Genomic DNA, 14,602 nt, shown 5'->3' on the forward strand with positions numbered 1-14,602 from the left:
CTTATACTACACAGGACTATTAATAGTGCCTAGGGCCACGGTGTCCCTTATTGGTGAAGTTTAGGAAGTTGGTCTTTCAGAGTTTGGTTCATTGGCTCCACTTGTCCAGATGATTGTGGGTGATGAGGACAATGCTCTTTGGGGCTCCCCATCTGAGAATGTAGTCCTTACACAAAATCTTGGCTGTGTGTTTGGCAGTGGATTGCCTTGCTGAGACAGCCTCTATCCATCTGGATAATCTGTCTACAATGACCAAGACGTCTTTGTGTCCTTGACATGAAGGGAGAGATATATTGTTGATCTATAAATCCTGGAATGGTCCTGCTGGTGCAGGGTTCCTTAGCTGGGGCATTACCGTGATGGGTCTCGGATAGTTTTTCTGACAGACCATACAATGGTTTGCTATGAAGCTGCGCTTCTTGAATCCTCACCCCCATCAGCTTTTCTAAAACTGCGCCATTATCTGTTGCAGGGCCAGGTGTCCCCAAAAATAGATCTGCTGTGCTAGAAAGGGCAACAGCGCCTGGGGCGCGATTGGCTTCTTGGTGTCTCTTTGCCTCTATATGCTGTCTTCCCATAGGTCTTTTCCTGCCTTGATCCATTTTTCTTCCTGCGTACACTCATTTTGCATCTTCTGCAGATCTTGTGTCAGACTAAGTGCTCCCAGTCTGCAGATCTGGGTTGATTCTTCCAACAAGGTGGATTATGAAGCAGCCTCTCTGGCTGTCTGGTCGGCTAGGGCATTTTCCTTTGCTTCCTCGGTGTTTTCCTGAGTATGGGCTTTGCACTTCAAAACGGATACCTCTTGGGGCAATTGTATGGCTTCTTGTAAGTCTTGGACTTCCCTCCCGTTATGGATAGGTGTATCCACAGCCTTGAGGAAACCCCTTTCCCACATAACTGATCAAAGACTCTGAAAGCATACCATGAGTCCATATAAATATTAGCCATTTGTCTCTCTGCTATCCGGCAGTCTTCTGCCAAGGCTCACTGTTTCGGCCTGTTGAACTGACATTCCCGAGCGTAAACAGTCTTTTGCCATTACGTCATGTATGATAGTAACTGCCCATCCTTTTCTGACACCATTGTCAACATAGGAGGAGCCATCTATAAAAAGGATGAGATCTGGGTCGGGTAGAGGGTCCTCCACTACAAAAGCAGCTTCTTCTGTTTCTTTTGGACGATCCACACAATCCTGGTTTTCTCCATACTTTCTCTCCTGGGGAAGCGGGAGCCTAATTGCAGAGTTAACTGGACTAGCCCAGACAAAATGGAGATTGTGGGCCTTTAGAACCACTGTCCAGCGGGACCATCAGGCTTCCGTGACCTGCGATACTCTGTTCCTTGACAACAAAGCATAGACTGTGTGGGGACATTTGACAACTTCTGATCCAGAACAACAAATGCAATGGGCAATACTGACTGGTGGTGTCCATGGCTGTCAGGCGACATCCTCATCTGAGGGCTATCCAATCCAATTTCACCGAATAGTAGCCAATAGGCCTTTGCTGATCACCATGTTCTTCTCTTTCCCTCAAATCTTCTGTCCAAGGTACACAACCTCTCTTTGGACTATGTATGCTTTGTTAATGCTAGCCTTGTGTGCTTTCAGGTGAAGGTGATCTAGCAGGATGAGTAAGTCCTGCGTGTGCTGTTCTTCCATGTTGGAGGCTGACAAGATATCATCCATGTATTGGATAACCATGGAGGTCAATGTGGGTAGTTCTCAAGTGATAAGGCCATGTGAAATACCATTCAGCTATTGTGAATCCCCAGGTATACTGTTGCTGCCGGACCATAAAGGCAAATCATGGTTGAACCTCTGGTGCTAGCGGCACCTACCAAAATCTGTTAGCTATGTCGATGACTGTTCTGGGGTTGAGGAGTTAAAAATGGTGGAGAGCTCCACGACTAGAGGGGCCTTCTGATCAATACACTGGCCTTTCTATAGTTGATAGTCAACCGCAAAGTTCCATTTGATTTCTTTACTTGTCACACAGGGCTGTTAGGTGAGCTATATGTCTTGATTAGCACGCCCTGTTCCTCCAGTTGTTGAATAACTGGTAGGATGCTGGTACTAGATGTTGGGCTGATGGGGTACTGTCTGGTATGGGGTGGTAGTGTTCCGGTGAATGAGGTTCGTTTCATCTGGAGTAGGCTGCAATCATGCTTATCTCGGGCATATATCGGGTGGTTTGTCCAGTCTTCCTTTTTCAAAGGATTGACCAAGGTACCTTACCCATTCACAATCCAAAGAGGAGTTTAGCTGAATCAGGATCCATTCGAAGTAAGGCCTGTTGTACTGGTCCCATTCAAATTTGGGTGGTCAGTTCATGAGGACCAATGTGAGTTCTAGTGGGTTTAATCTGCTGGAGTTTTGTATTTCTTCCACTTGCCCCTTGTGCTGTTACCAATCGGTCATCCGTGGAGAAATGTCTTTTGTATTTCAGCAGTAGACAGGTTAATTATGCCCTGATGTCCAGGAGACTGTATATGTCTTGATCACCCACTCTCATCATTACATACATCCCATCTCCTCTCCGTTCAACTAGCACCAGAATAGGGGCTGAGGGCAAGGACAGCATCTTCTAGTTTTTTGCTGCATCTAGCAACACGTATTGTTGCTCTGTGGTGAGCTGTTTAAACTTCTTCAAACATTCTTCAGCTTCAGACTACGCATCATGCTGTTCCTTTCCTATCTGCCGCAGGCTAGGGTAACCTGATGGTGTCCCTGACTCCCTTTACCTTGCTTCTTGGCTCAGCATGTTTTAGCCCAATGACCTCCTGTTCTGCAGTAGTGGCAATTCCCCTGTAACCTCCCGTGGTGGGACTTGTCTGACTCCTTGGGTTTCCCTCCTGCTTGCAGGGTGCAGACTTTGGCTCCCATGTCCTGATCTATTGGTTACAACACTCCAACAGTGTTGCGAATGTTACTTCAACTTTGTCCGAGTCTGGCAAGTGTAACTTTACCATCTTTGCCAATTCTGGCTTTAGGTGACAAATGCAGCTTTCATGAGTCCTAAAGTACTGTCATTCATTTCTTCGGGTCCGGCGTTGTATATTCTCAGATACTCCAGTCACACAGCCCTAAACCGTTCACCATATTCCCCAACCTCTTCTGTATCTCTCTGACAGGCTGCTATTTTTCCCCAGTCCGTTTAGGCAGAACTGAATACCTGTAGCCACCACTTAATGGCGTCCCATCCTGCATCTAATTGTTGTTTGTTTTCACCCAGAGCATTTGCACATCCCCTTGTAGTCTCTTTGCTGCTCATCCGGGCACCATTATGCTTATAATCTGAACTTTGTCCCACGTGTGGAGTTGGTGGACAGCTTTGAGACAGTTTAATTGATCCTAGCTCTTCATGCTCCCTTCCATAGGGTATAGCAGTTCTTTAGATTGCTTATCAATTTATTCTGGGTCTGCCCCCGGTGCAATAGATGGTAGGAGTATTCAGTTTCACTAATGGTTTTGCCATCTACTATAGTTGCCTCAGATTTGATTGTGACCTGTTTTCTCTTTAATGATGTGAGTCTTATGTCAAAAGTCTCTTCTGCAGTGTCACTTCACTCGCTGGAGTCACTAGAGGACCCTAAGTTTACCTTTAAGCCAGCCTTGCACCCCTGTGTGTCTTGCTGTTCTTTCTTGTCTTCCGCAGGCTGGTGTAACCTGGCCAGGACCCAATACATACTCCTTTAAGTGATGTTGGTTCTTTACAAGATTGTGTTTTTTTTTTAATCTTCACTTTCAGCTTTATGGGTTTTGTTTTCAGTCTTAAGTCCCTTATTTTCCACTTCTAACTTTTCTACCTCCAGCTTTTTATTTTTCAATTGTTCGAATACCGCTTTTAGTTGGTGCTTTTCATTGGTTGAATCACGGTCATGTCGGGAATTCTTTATGATTTCATTCCGTTGTCAGATGTAGCCCATGACAGCTAAGGACGATTTTATGGATTCGTTTCCTTCACACGGGTCATTTTCCCTCTGACCTGCTTTGCCTCATCCAAGGACCACTGTCCCTTGGAAGTGCCATACTTCTTTTCAATCTTAATACAGATTTTGGGCAGGTCAGATTGCCATTCTATGTATTCTCTTAGTTGCTGCAGAATTTCATCCTCCGAAACATTAGGTGGGCCTGCCCACCTTTTACTGTGGTCAATAACTGATTCTGTGGAAGAGTTTTGCTCTGAAATTTTGCTTCTGTCATGGTGATTTCATTAAAGGGTTAATGGGTCTTGAGCCATTGGCTATTTCAGCTGGGTCGGAGTCTTATCACAGATGCTGCCAAAACAAGATATCTCTGAGTGGGGCTTCAAGCCTTAGTACCATTGTGTCTTAGACAATCGACAAAGGACTTTTAATTAAGAGGAGTCCTTACCTCCAGGGGTCGCAATGTAGGTATGATGTCCTGGATTCAGTCCAATAGGCCTTCACCGACCCTGCCCGCAGTGCCAGGAACTGGTGGGTCATTTATCTATTTGAAAAGACGAGGACAGCGCTAGTAGGAGTTTTAAAACAGTTTTCTTTTATTGAAAAGAACTTAAAAAAAAAAATTAACATGACAGATCCAATGAAAAACAACATTGGAGACTGGCTTCTCAGCCAGGCCCTTGAACTGAACTAAATGGAACTTGAATACACTGATCTGAAACGCTCGAAAATCCAAACTTATCTCGTTATCGGAAGTGTTTTTTGTGGGGTGTTTCCATCTAGAAAAACAATCCTTGCAGTTGCTGTTATAAGAACATAAGAACATAAGAAATAGGAGCAGGAGTAGGCCATCCAGCCCTTCGAGCCTGCCCCGCCATTCAATAAGATCATGGCTGATCTGTCGCTGCTCACTTCCACTTTCCCGCCCTCTCCCCATAACCCTTAATCCCCTCTCTTATCAAAAACCCATCAACCCGCATCTTAAAAATATTTAGCGAGGCAGCCTCCACCACTTCAACGGGCAGAGAATTCCAGAGATTCACCACCCTTTGAGTGAAGAAGTTCCTCCTCAACTCCGTTCTAAACCGCCCCCCTTTTATCTTGAGGCTGTGCCCCCTAGTCCTACTGTCTTTTTTGAGCGGGAAGAGTCTCTCCACCTCTATCCTATCCATCCCATTCATCATCTTATAAGTCTCAATGAGATCTCCCCTCATTCTTCTAAACTCTAACGAGTACAAGCCCAGTTTATTCAGCCTCTCCTCATAGCTCAACCCCCTCAACTCCGGTATCAGCCTAGTAAACCTCCTCTGCACTCTCTCCAAGGCTGTTGTTTGCTTGCATTATGTACCCGTCAGGAATGCAGTCAATTTTTAGCCAACCCATCATGCCTTCTGATTCTACATGTAGTCAAGCCAGCTACAATTGGTCAACTTAGTAGTGTTAATTAACCCGTACAGTCAAGCTTTTAAATGTAATTGTGCATGGGCAGAAATATCTTAAAATTAAGTCTTTGCATGGACTGAAGCAAGCAGGGGTATGCATTCACGGAATCCCTCAATATGCTGAGAAAAAGGCATGATGTGGGTATGCCGGCGTTGGACTGGCGTAAACACAGTAAAAAGTCTGACAACACCAGGTTTTAGTCCAACCTATTTATTTGATAATATACTCGCAAGGCAGCCAGACAAGCCAGCTCCTTTCTGAAGTTTACAATGTAATGGCAAAATGGTTATACGTTTTCAAAACTTCAGTTCTTAACTGGATGCTCCAATTGCATTACTACACCTTATTTACTTTTGCCAATTGCATTCTACCTCCCAGCAGAATTAGCAATTCTGAAGGTCCGACCCATTGTTACTAAGCAACCTCACTTTCATAAATCCATAAGGTTCGAAGGTTTCATAAGCCAGAGTTGAAAAGGTGATGTTCCCATCATCTTGTTCTGCCTTATTATCAGTAAGATTGAATATTTTAATCATTAGAATTGAATACTTTATATATGTTGTGAATACTTCTATTAATTTTCTAGAGTATAAGAATTTGAACTCTCCATGACTTTTCTGATAACGTAACTATATTCTGTGGCTTATTGTTCCCAAAGAATGCGGCCTGTTTAATTTACTCTTCCTATTATCTTCCAGGGTAGTTAGCATTTTGGCCAATGTACACAACATATTCAAAAATACTTATTTGAACCTAAAATATATGCTCAATTTCCAAAGCAGTAGTTTTGTGAGTGTATATGCAAATAGTATCTTTGCATGATGTAATTATAAGGCACATTGTGGTCCTTATTCTAAGTTAATTTTCCATTCTAAGTTGATTTTCCCCATTTAGTAATCTTATTAGTTTTTAAAACCCAGGGTTTTTTGAACTCATCTAACAGCTACCATAGCAGATAACTTCACATTTATCTACATTATACTGCACCTGCCATACATTTGCCTGGCTCTCATCTATACTCTTTCCACTAGAACTTCAAATTTTCTGAACTATTGGCTACAAGGCTAAATCATCTCTGTGTGCCTATCTCATAATGGAAGACAACTGTATTGGAAAACTGAATTATCCAGCAAGAGTTCACCCTGCTGACCTCTGTGAGGGAATATACCAATGGTGCTTTGATTCTGGAAATATGTGGTCTTTGCCCTGGAAATGTTTCTTTCTCCATCCCACTTCACTGTATAAGTGCATAATGGGCTACATACGATTCCGCCCCCCCACCCACCGTTTCTTTTTGAGCATGTGCAAATTAACTAACCCTCTGTGTTCATCCCATCCTAAATTTGCTGTGGGGTTATTTGTAGAAAATTGAATCACACCAAAATAGAGGAGTTGGGAAACACAGTACTGCTTGGAAATGGGGAAGCAAATCAAAAACCTTTCTGTTTATGGATCGGTGGTGAAAGGAGAAATCAGGGCTGTTTAAATTAACCCCCCTCCTGTTTGTAACAACAGTGAGAAAAAAATTCTTTTGTGGTACTATGCAGCAATGGGTTAGGCCAGAAGAACTTCAGATCCGTGGACTTCAATGGGGAGTAAAATCAGGCGAGGTATAAAGGAGGTGATCTGTTCATAATCGGGTGGATTCAGCAAAACATAGGATTTAAGAATTATTTGGGAGGGATAAACTATCCAAGTAATGAGCATCTTAAAGAAACTTTCTAAAATGGCAGGGAAATAGATTTACAGATATAATTGTGAAGCAATACATTTTCAATATTTGGACAATTTGGAATATTTTGCAACATTTGAGTTATATGATCAATCACTTCATTAAATTTGCTGAAATGATTAGTGAACAATGATGCTTAGGTTGCAATGAGACCAGTATCAACATTAGAGATGATATGCTAGTTTTAGGAAAATCTGGGAGCAAAAGCAAAAGAGCTGTGCTAGTCATGCTGAAACCTTTTAATACTGACGTTTGTAGCTTTTATTGAGGGATTATAAAGCAACAAAATCATTTTAAGGCATAGGTTCATTAGGATTTTTTAAAATCACAAAGTAGGCTGGTTTTATCGCACTCTTGGTAGATATAGAATAAAGATTTGCCTGAAAGCATAACTAAATTGGAAAAATGTATTACTCTTTTTGCAGTTTGTCAATCAATGAATTATTTAAACTTTACTTTGGGACTTTGTATTCTCTGAATAAATTCTATGAAAAAATCTTTCTTGTATGATTTTGAATCCTAAAATATTGTGAAGATTTCTGAAATTTCAACAACATTTTTCCCACGACTTTGTACTGTTTTCAGAGGAGTACTTTTTTTTTGTTTCAGATATCCAAGAATTCTACGAAGTAACATTGCTCAATTCACATACAACTTTTGAGCAGAAAACAGCTGAAGTGAATCAAGTGGTCGAACAATGGGAAGGAACAAATGCTCATGTGGTGATCACTCAAAAGAGAGTTTCAGAGGTAAGGAGGTTTAACATCCTTAATGTGTTTTTGTTTAAAAATGTATTGGATTGTAACTTAAAATCAGTGTATAATATAAAGAGCCTTTATTCTGCAATAGCAGATTAGGATTATCGTATGTTAAATTTTCACTCTTATTTGAAAACAAAAGATTGGGTGAGGACTATTATCCTTGATCGGAGTAGCTACATTTAGTAATGTCAGCTATTAGTAGCAGTCTCGGTTCTGAGTCAGAGGGTTGTAGGTTCAAGTCCTAATCCAGAGACTTGAACACAAATATCTAGACTGACACTCCCCAGAGCTTTCCTGAGAGAGTACGGAACCATTGGAAGTGCTGACTTATGTAAGGCCCCATCTAGTCTCCCAGGTGATTTAAAAAGTCCCATGGCATTACTTTGAAAAGGAACAAGGATGTTATTCCCGATGTCCTGGCTAATATTTATCCCTGTTCAACATCACTGAAACAGATTATCTGGTCATCATCACATTGCCATTTATGGGAGATTGAAATATGCTGCTACATTTCCTATCTTTCAACAGTGTCTACTTTTTTTTTTAAAGTAACTAATTGGCCGTAAAGACCTTTGAGCTATCCTGAGATTGTGAAAGGTGCTATATTAATACAAGTTTTTTGATTACAAGATGAATGCTTAGCTCTTCAAATTACAAGAAATTTTACACCATTGGGCTGCTTGTTTATAGGGTGAACCACTGACCTAATTTCTTTACAACAAAATAACTCACAGAAGCAAAAATAAAGGCTAGTTACAAAATAGAACAATCAACACTTTATTCAGTATACAAACTGTGTTGAACTGTCTAAAAGAGTCTCCAGTTTTTCAGGCTTTTACCTGCTTGGAGACAGGCAGTTCTTGTTAGGACGTAATTATTAAAGAAATAATTTGCACAATATAGCAATTTTTACTTTGTTAGGAAGACCCAAAACACTATAGATAACAAAGTACTTTTTAAAGTTCAGCCAATATTTAATGCAACAACCAATCTGTCCCACGAATGTCAGTGATGTAGCAGCCAGATAATTAAAACAGAAAATGCTGGAATTACTCAATGTGGTATAAGGGCTTGGCATAGAAAAGGTTAATGTGGGACTGGGTCAATACTTCCCACAGTGTGATGTAAAGAAATGCTTGTGCTAAGTCTGGAGGGCAGTCTTGTACTGGACAGAGATGTGTGCAGAGGCAAGCATGGAGACATAACCCAGCTTAGATCTTATGCTGTATATACTGCTATACTTTACAAGACTCAGAATCTCTTTGAGACCTACTGAACTATACACAATGACCGTCATTTTACAGTTCATCCAGTCCATTGATGGGCAGAGCGAGCCGGTAAAATCACATGAGAGCCGAGAAATCAGGATCATGCCTGATTTCTTGACTATCACAATTTTACGAGGGCTGGATTTCTGGCGAGATTAGCCTCTTGCTGGAAATGGGTGAAAGGCTGAATAATTTATTTAAATATATTGTTATAATATTAATTTGTATGTGTTTAATGAACCTGGTGCTCAATCGCCCAGGCTCACTTGTCTTTATGGCTTCGCCAGGAGAGGTTCTCTCTGATGAGGAAAACACCTGCTCCCCAACAGTTGTGTTGTCCTCGCCGGTCGAACTGGAGATGATTGCTCCCTGGGAAGGTTGAGGACAAGGGAAGCAGGAGCAGTGCCAGTCTGGCAGTTTCAATCTTGTACTTTGGCATTGCCAGTCTGGCACCTTGACACTGCCTATGGGGGCAGGACGTATGGGGCAGTGCCTGAAGGGGTGGGGCTTAAAGGGACAGCCCAGTTGGGAAGGGAAGGGGGCCTGCTGCATACTCTGCCTGTGCTTGGATCAAGACAAGAGGAGCCACTGTGCACTCTGCAGATTGGATCGGGCAACAGTAAGGGGGTATGATTGGTCTGAGCGGCGGGGCTAGATGTCTGTGCGTTTTGGGACTCATGATTGGCTGTGGGCCCCCATGATTGTGGATGGGGCGGGTTAGTTGAGGCTAGCTCGAGCAACGGGGGCCTGACAGCTCTCTCTCTCTGTCTATCAGACCCCTGCTACTGAAATTGCGCATGTGCAATATCAGAGGTCTGCATATGTGCATTAGCTCCCTCTGTAGGATAAACTCCCACCGAGCTCTTGCCCCCCCTCACCCCACTGAGCTCTCACCTTCCCCACCTCCACCAAGCTCTCACCCTCCCCCGCCACCCCCCCCAGCCCCATCGAGCTCTCGCCTCCTCCCCCCCACCCCCTGAATCAAATTGCAAATTAATTCTAAATAATAATTAAACCTAAATTTTGCTAAAATAGTAATGTTTTCAGCAGTTATATTGCAAATCCTGAAATCCCACCCCCTACTATTCCTTTTCATGATGCTGATTATGGAATTAGCATTTCAAATATCCCTTCAAAAATAATTTTTGACGACTTTTTTTAGCTTTCTAAATTCTAATAGAGGTAACATATCTCAGAACCGTCGTTTCAGTTTTTAAGTAATTCAATTGAAAACTATTTTACCAATAGAGTACAACTAATTTCTGTTTCACAAGCTATATACAGACATACAGGACGTAAATACCTAATGGATAAAAATCCTAATTTTGTGGCATTTCCAAAGTCTCAAAGTCTTGCTAGTAAAATATTTATTATCATACTTAATGGGCATTGAATTTCCTAGTAATTTACTACAGATTTACTGACAAAGTGGCTAATAATAGTGATAAATAAGTTCCTTTGTGTGAATGTCAACACATAATTGGGAGAGCTAGGTAGGGGACTCCCATGAGGGCAGTGACAATTGATATTCACCAGAATGTCTATTGATGCAACTATGTTAGTGAATGATTTGGAGGCATGGTGGTACTTCTCTTAAAACACTCATCAGACTATTTTACAGCAAATGAAGTCTATTTACTCAGTCAAACTATGTTTATTTAAACAGCACATGAGTTTGAACAGTCTGCAGAAACCATTTAAAAAGAGTCTCCCTCAGCTACAGCAAACAATTCAAGACCTAAACTTACAGCACCATCTCCTGATAAAAGTAGGATGATTTTTCAGCATAATACAAAGAATAGATGATAATTACAGACACTATGTAAAATCAATCCTGGTCACCTACAGCAATGTTGTCTCAGGTGTGATAATTCAATTTCCAATCATCTCTTTCTGGTTAGGGATAGTGATATCACCATATATATCTGACATCCATAAAATGCCCTGTTGCTGACACCAAGGATGACCAAATCTAAAATATTAGACCTGCATATTGAGTTATTATACAATCAGTCTGGAGAGATACCAAAAGGTGAATTCAAATTTACAGCTACTTAAAATTAGTAAATTATTAATTATAAACAATTCCACTTTTTCTCTTGGGATCCATTCAGAAATCTTTAACTAAATTGCTATTTTGTATTCTTTCCAAATTTTCAGAATGCGATGTATAATGGATATGTAATTTTTCTATAATTAGCTGCAGGTTATATTACTGGCATGGTAATTTCACTACAATAATTACAGTGATGATCCTTGTACCTGCAAGAATCGGTCTTAATCAAGCTGACTTACTGGTCCAGAGTTTCTGTTACAGGCTTGAGAGAGCTGTCTTAAAATGGCACACTGAGGCAACTATGGCCCAAAGCATAAAAATGACCACTAAAGGCAATATATGCTAATCCCTAAGGAGTTTGACAGCAATCTTCTGGTCTTGATTTCGATGAAACTACTGATTTCCAATAACAAAACTGTGTTCTCATGTATAAATTGGATTAAATAAATAGTTTTTGATAAAGGTTATGCCAATAAACTAGAAATAGTCTGCTATGATAATAACATGGAAGGTTAGAAGTATTTCCTTAAAAAAAGAGCGTGTGACATATACCAACTACACATTTTGGAGCAACCTATCTGTGGATGAGCTACCAAGTTTCTATCCAGAAAAAAGATGAGACTATTTCATATTACAAACCGAGCATTTTTGTACTAATGCCACCCAAGCTGGAGAAATAGAATATAGCTGTGATAGCCAAGTGATTGATAATACATTCACAGTAAAATAGTAATCTCACATCAATCAAAATGTTGACAGATATTTTCAAAACTTTATCTATATAAATACATCCATTCATAATCCCTTCCATTCTTAATGGCAGTCTCTGGAATCCCCTGTGCCCTCCGGTGCTTCCACTCCCACCCGAATTCTTATTCTTTGCAGCCACAGTTTCTGTCTCATCCACAGCTGCTGCAGCTTGTGTGGGTAAGAATGCAGGTGTGAGTGATTTGTAGTGGTGGAGATATGTAGTTTTGGCAATAGCTTTTGATCATAGAATCACATAGAATCACTTCAGTGTGGAAGAAGACCGTTCGGCCCATTGAATCTGCTCCCTCCACAATCCCACCCAGGCTTTATTCCCATGACCCCACATATTTACCCTGCTAATCCCCTGATACTAGGGTCAATTTAGCATAGCCAGTCAACCTAACCTGCACACCTTTGGACTGTGGGAAGAAAGTGGAGCACCCGGAGGAAACCCGTGCAGACACGGAGCGAATGTGCAAACTCCACACAGACAGTGACCTGAGGCTGGAATTGAATCTGGGTGCTTGGTACTGAGACAGCAGTGCCAACCATTGTGCCACTGTGGGGTTTCAAGCTCTGGGTCTAACTGGACACCAAAGTTCAGTTTGAACAATTAACCAGGGAGGCAGATGGAGTTAGTAGACACAGTTTCTGACAGACTCATTGATAAGACTACATCCATTCTCTACATTAATTTGGGAAGGTTTGTGTTCATTCAGGCCTTTAAGTTGGCTGAGCAGTTAGACAGCATAGTGTTTGTCCAGGGATCAAAGGCAGGCCAAATGCATTTTTGTTCATTTTAGCTTGGTTGTGGTTCTCTTAATTTGGTCATAATAAATGAAATGAACATGATGATGGCTTTCACAGCCAATGTGAATGATCTCACTGTGTTGTGAGGCGCCAGGTCAGTCTGAAAGAGGTGGTACAGCTCCATAGCCACATCCTTGGAAAATCTGAGCCACCTTAGATATTGCCCTAGCTTTTTTTGCTTTTGGAAGTATATTCAGAATTACACCTAACATGTTACAGATGTTGCAAGGACAATTTGAATTGGTCTCTGTGCCAAAAGCTTCTGATTGGAGTCGAGGCAAACCATTCAAACGCAAGCAATTGATTTGTTCATGTAACAGCACAATAAGCGGCATGGTGGCACAAAGGTTAGCACTGCTACCTCTCGGCGCCAAAAACCCGGGTTCAGTTCCAACTTTGGGTGACTGTGGAGCTTGCATATACTCCCCATGTCTGTGTGGGTTTCCTCCCACAATCCAAAGATGTGTAAGCCAGGTGGATTGACCATGGTAAGTGCATGGGTTTATGGGGAATAGAACACAGGGGAGGGCCTAGGTGGGATGCTCTTTCAAAGTTGGTGCAGACCTCATAGGTCGAATGGTCCCTCCCTGCAAGTAGGATTCTGTGATTCTACATGTTAACAGATTAGTTATTCAAATCATTGAAGCCTTGATAAAATTTTGGGGTATTTCACTTGGACTGTTCGAATCAAAACATTTGGCGCAAAACTTCAGGGAAGTTGGTAAGACTGAAAAGCTACCATAGTTGGTAAAATTTTCGGAAAAGATATTAGTTTGTGTATGTAAATAAATTTAGCATTTAAGATTGACAGATGGAATCCAAACAGCAGTCAGATATGACACATATTGAAACTCACTGATAGCAACCCCTTGAACAGTTTGGAAAACTTGTGGCGGAAGATTTGACATGTATGCAGCTGAGTGAAATGATACGTTTACACATTCATGCTCCGACTTCTTTAAAACTTGAAAAGCAGGTATTCCTGACTGTTTGATAGATGTATGTGCAGCAGACATACTGTGACTAGCACAAGTGCAGCTGAAATACTTCATTATGAGGATAGGTAAGTATAAAAAAACCTATGATACAATACAAATACATGAGAGCTGTCCAAGTGTCCTGACCAAAATTTATTGCTCACTTAAAAAAACAAATTAACTGTTCATAAGATTTGATGTGTTTGTAACTGGTCATTGTTGGAACTTGCGTGGAATTATTGATCACTTTCTTTACATTGCAATAATGCTAAAGTTTAAACGTACTTCATTGTCTATGAAGCAATTTGAAATAACTCAAGAACCTGAAAGGCACCATGTGAATGCAAATTTATTATTTCCTTCTTTTAATAGGGGGAATTTAACATCAACAATGTTAGTCCTTGAGGGGGCATGGAAATAGGGGGCATGGAAATAAGTGGCATTGCTGCTGGGTTGGAAGTAGCTGGCCAATTAATGAAGTAGATGCATAGGACCAGACCATTCAAGTAGTGGAGGCGCCCTGGAAGGCAGACCTTGCAGTGATTCCAAGGTTTTGTTATTCTGTCATGAGATGTGGGAGTCACTAGCCAGGCCAGCATTTATTGTCCATCCCTATTTCTCCTTGAGAAGGCGGTGATGAGCTGCCCCCCTGAACTATTGCAACCTACGTGGTCATAGAAACTCTACAGTGCAGAAGGAGGCCACTCAGCCCATTGAGTCTGTACCAACAACAATCCCACACAGGTCCTATCCCTGCAACACCATGTATTTACCTTGCTAATCCCCTTGACACTAAGAGGCAATTTATTATGACCAATCCACCTAACCTACACATCTTTGTACAAGAAGGGGAAATTTAACATGGCCAATCCACC

At 41.4% G+C, this 14,602-nt stretch overlaps 1 protein-coding gene across 8 annotated transcripts in view; it reads left to right on the forward strand.

The window, feature by feature from the left end:
• Window positions 1-14,602, forward strand: part of dlg2 (discs, large homolog 2 (Drosophila)) — a 941,559-nt gene that overhangs the window by 132,995 nt on the left and 793,962 nt on the right. For all 8 annotated transcript variants that reach the window (XM_080197062.1, XM_080197064.1, XM_080197065.1 and 5 more), the window contains exon 3: window positions 7,715-7,854. In XM_080197062.1, the coding sequence (XP_080053188.1) occupies window positions 7,715-7,854 (140 nt within the window). The remainder of the gene's footprint in view (window positions 1-7,714; window positions 7,855-14,602) is intronic.

The sequence above is a fragment of the Carcharhinus amblyrhynchos genome, chromosome 10, assembly GCF_965287045.1.
Source record: "Carcharhinus amblyrhynchos chromosome 10, sCarAmb.v2.hapA, whole genome shotgun sequence".
In the NCBI taxonomy this organism is placed as follows: domain Eukaryota; kingdom Metazoa; phylum Chordata; class Chondrichthyes; order Carcharhiniformes; family Carcharhinidae; genus Carcharhinus; species Carcharhinus amblyrhynchos.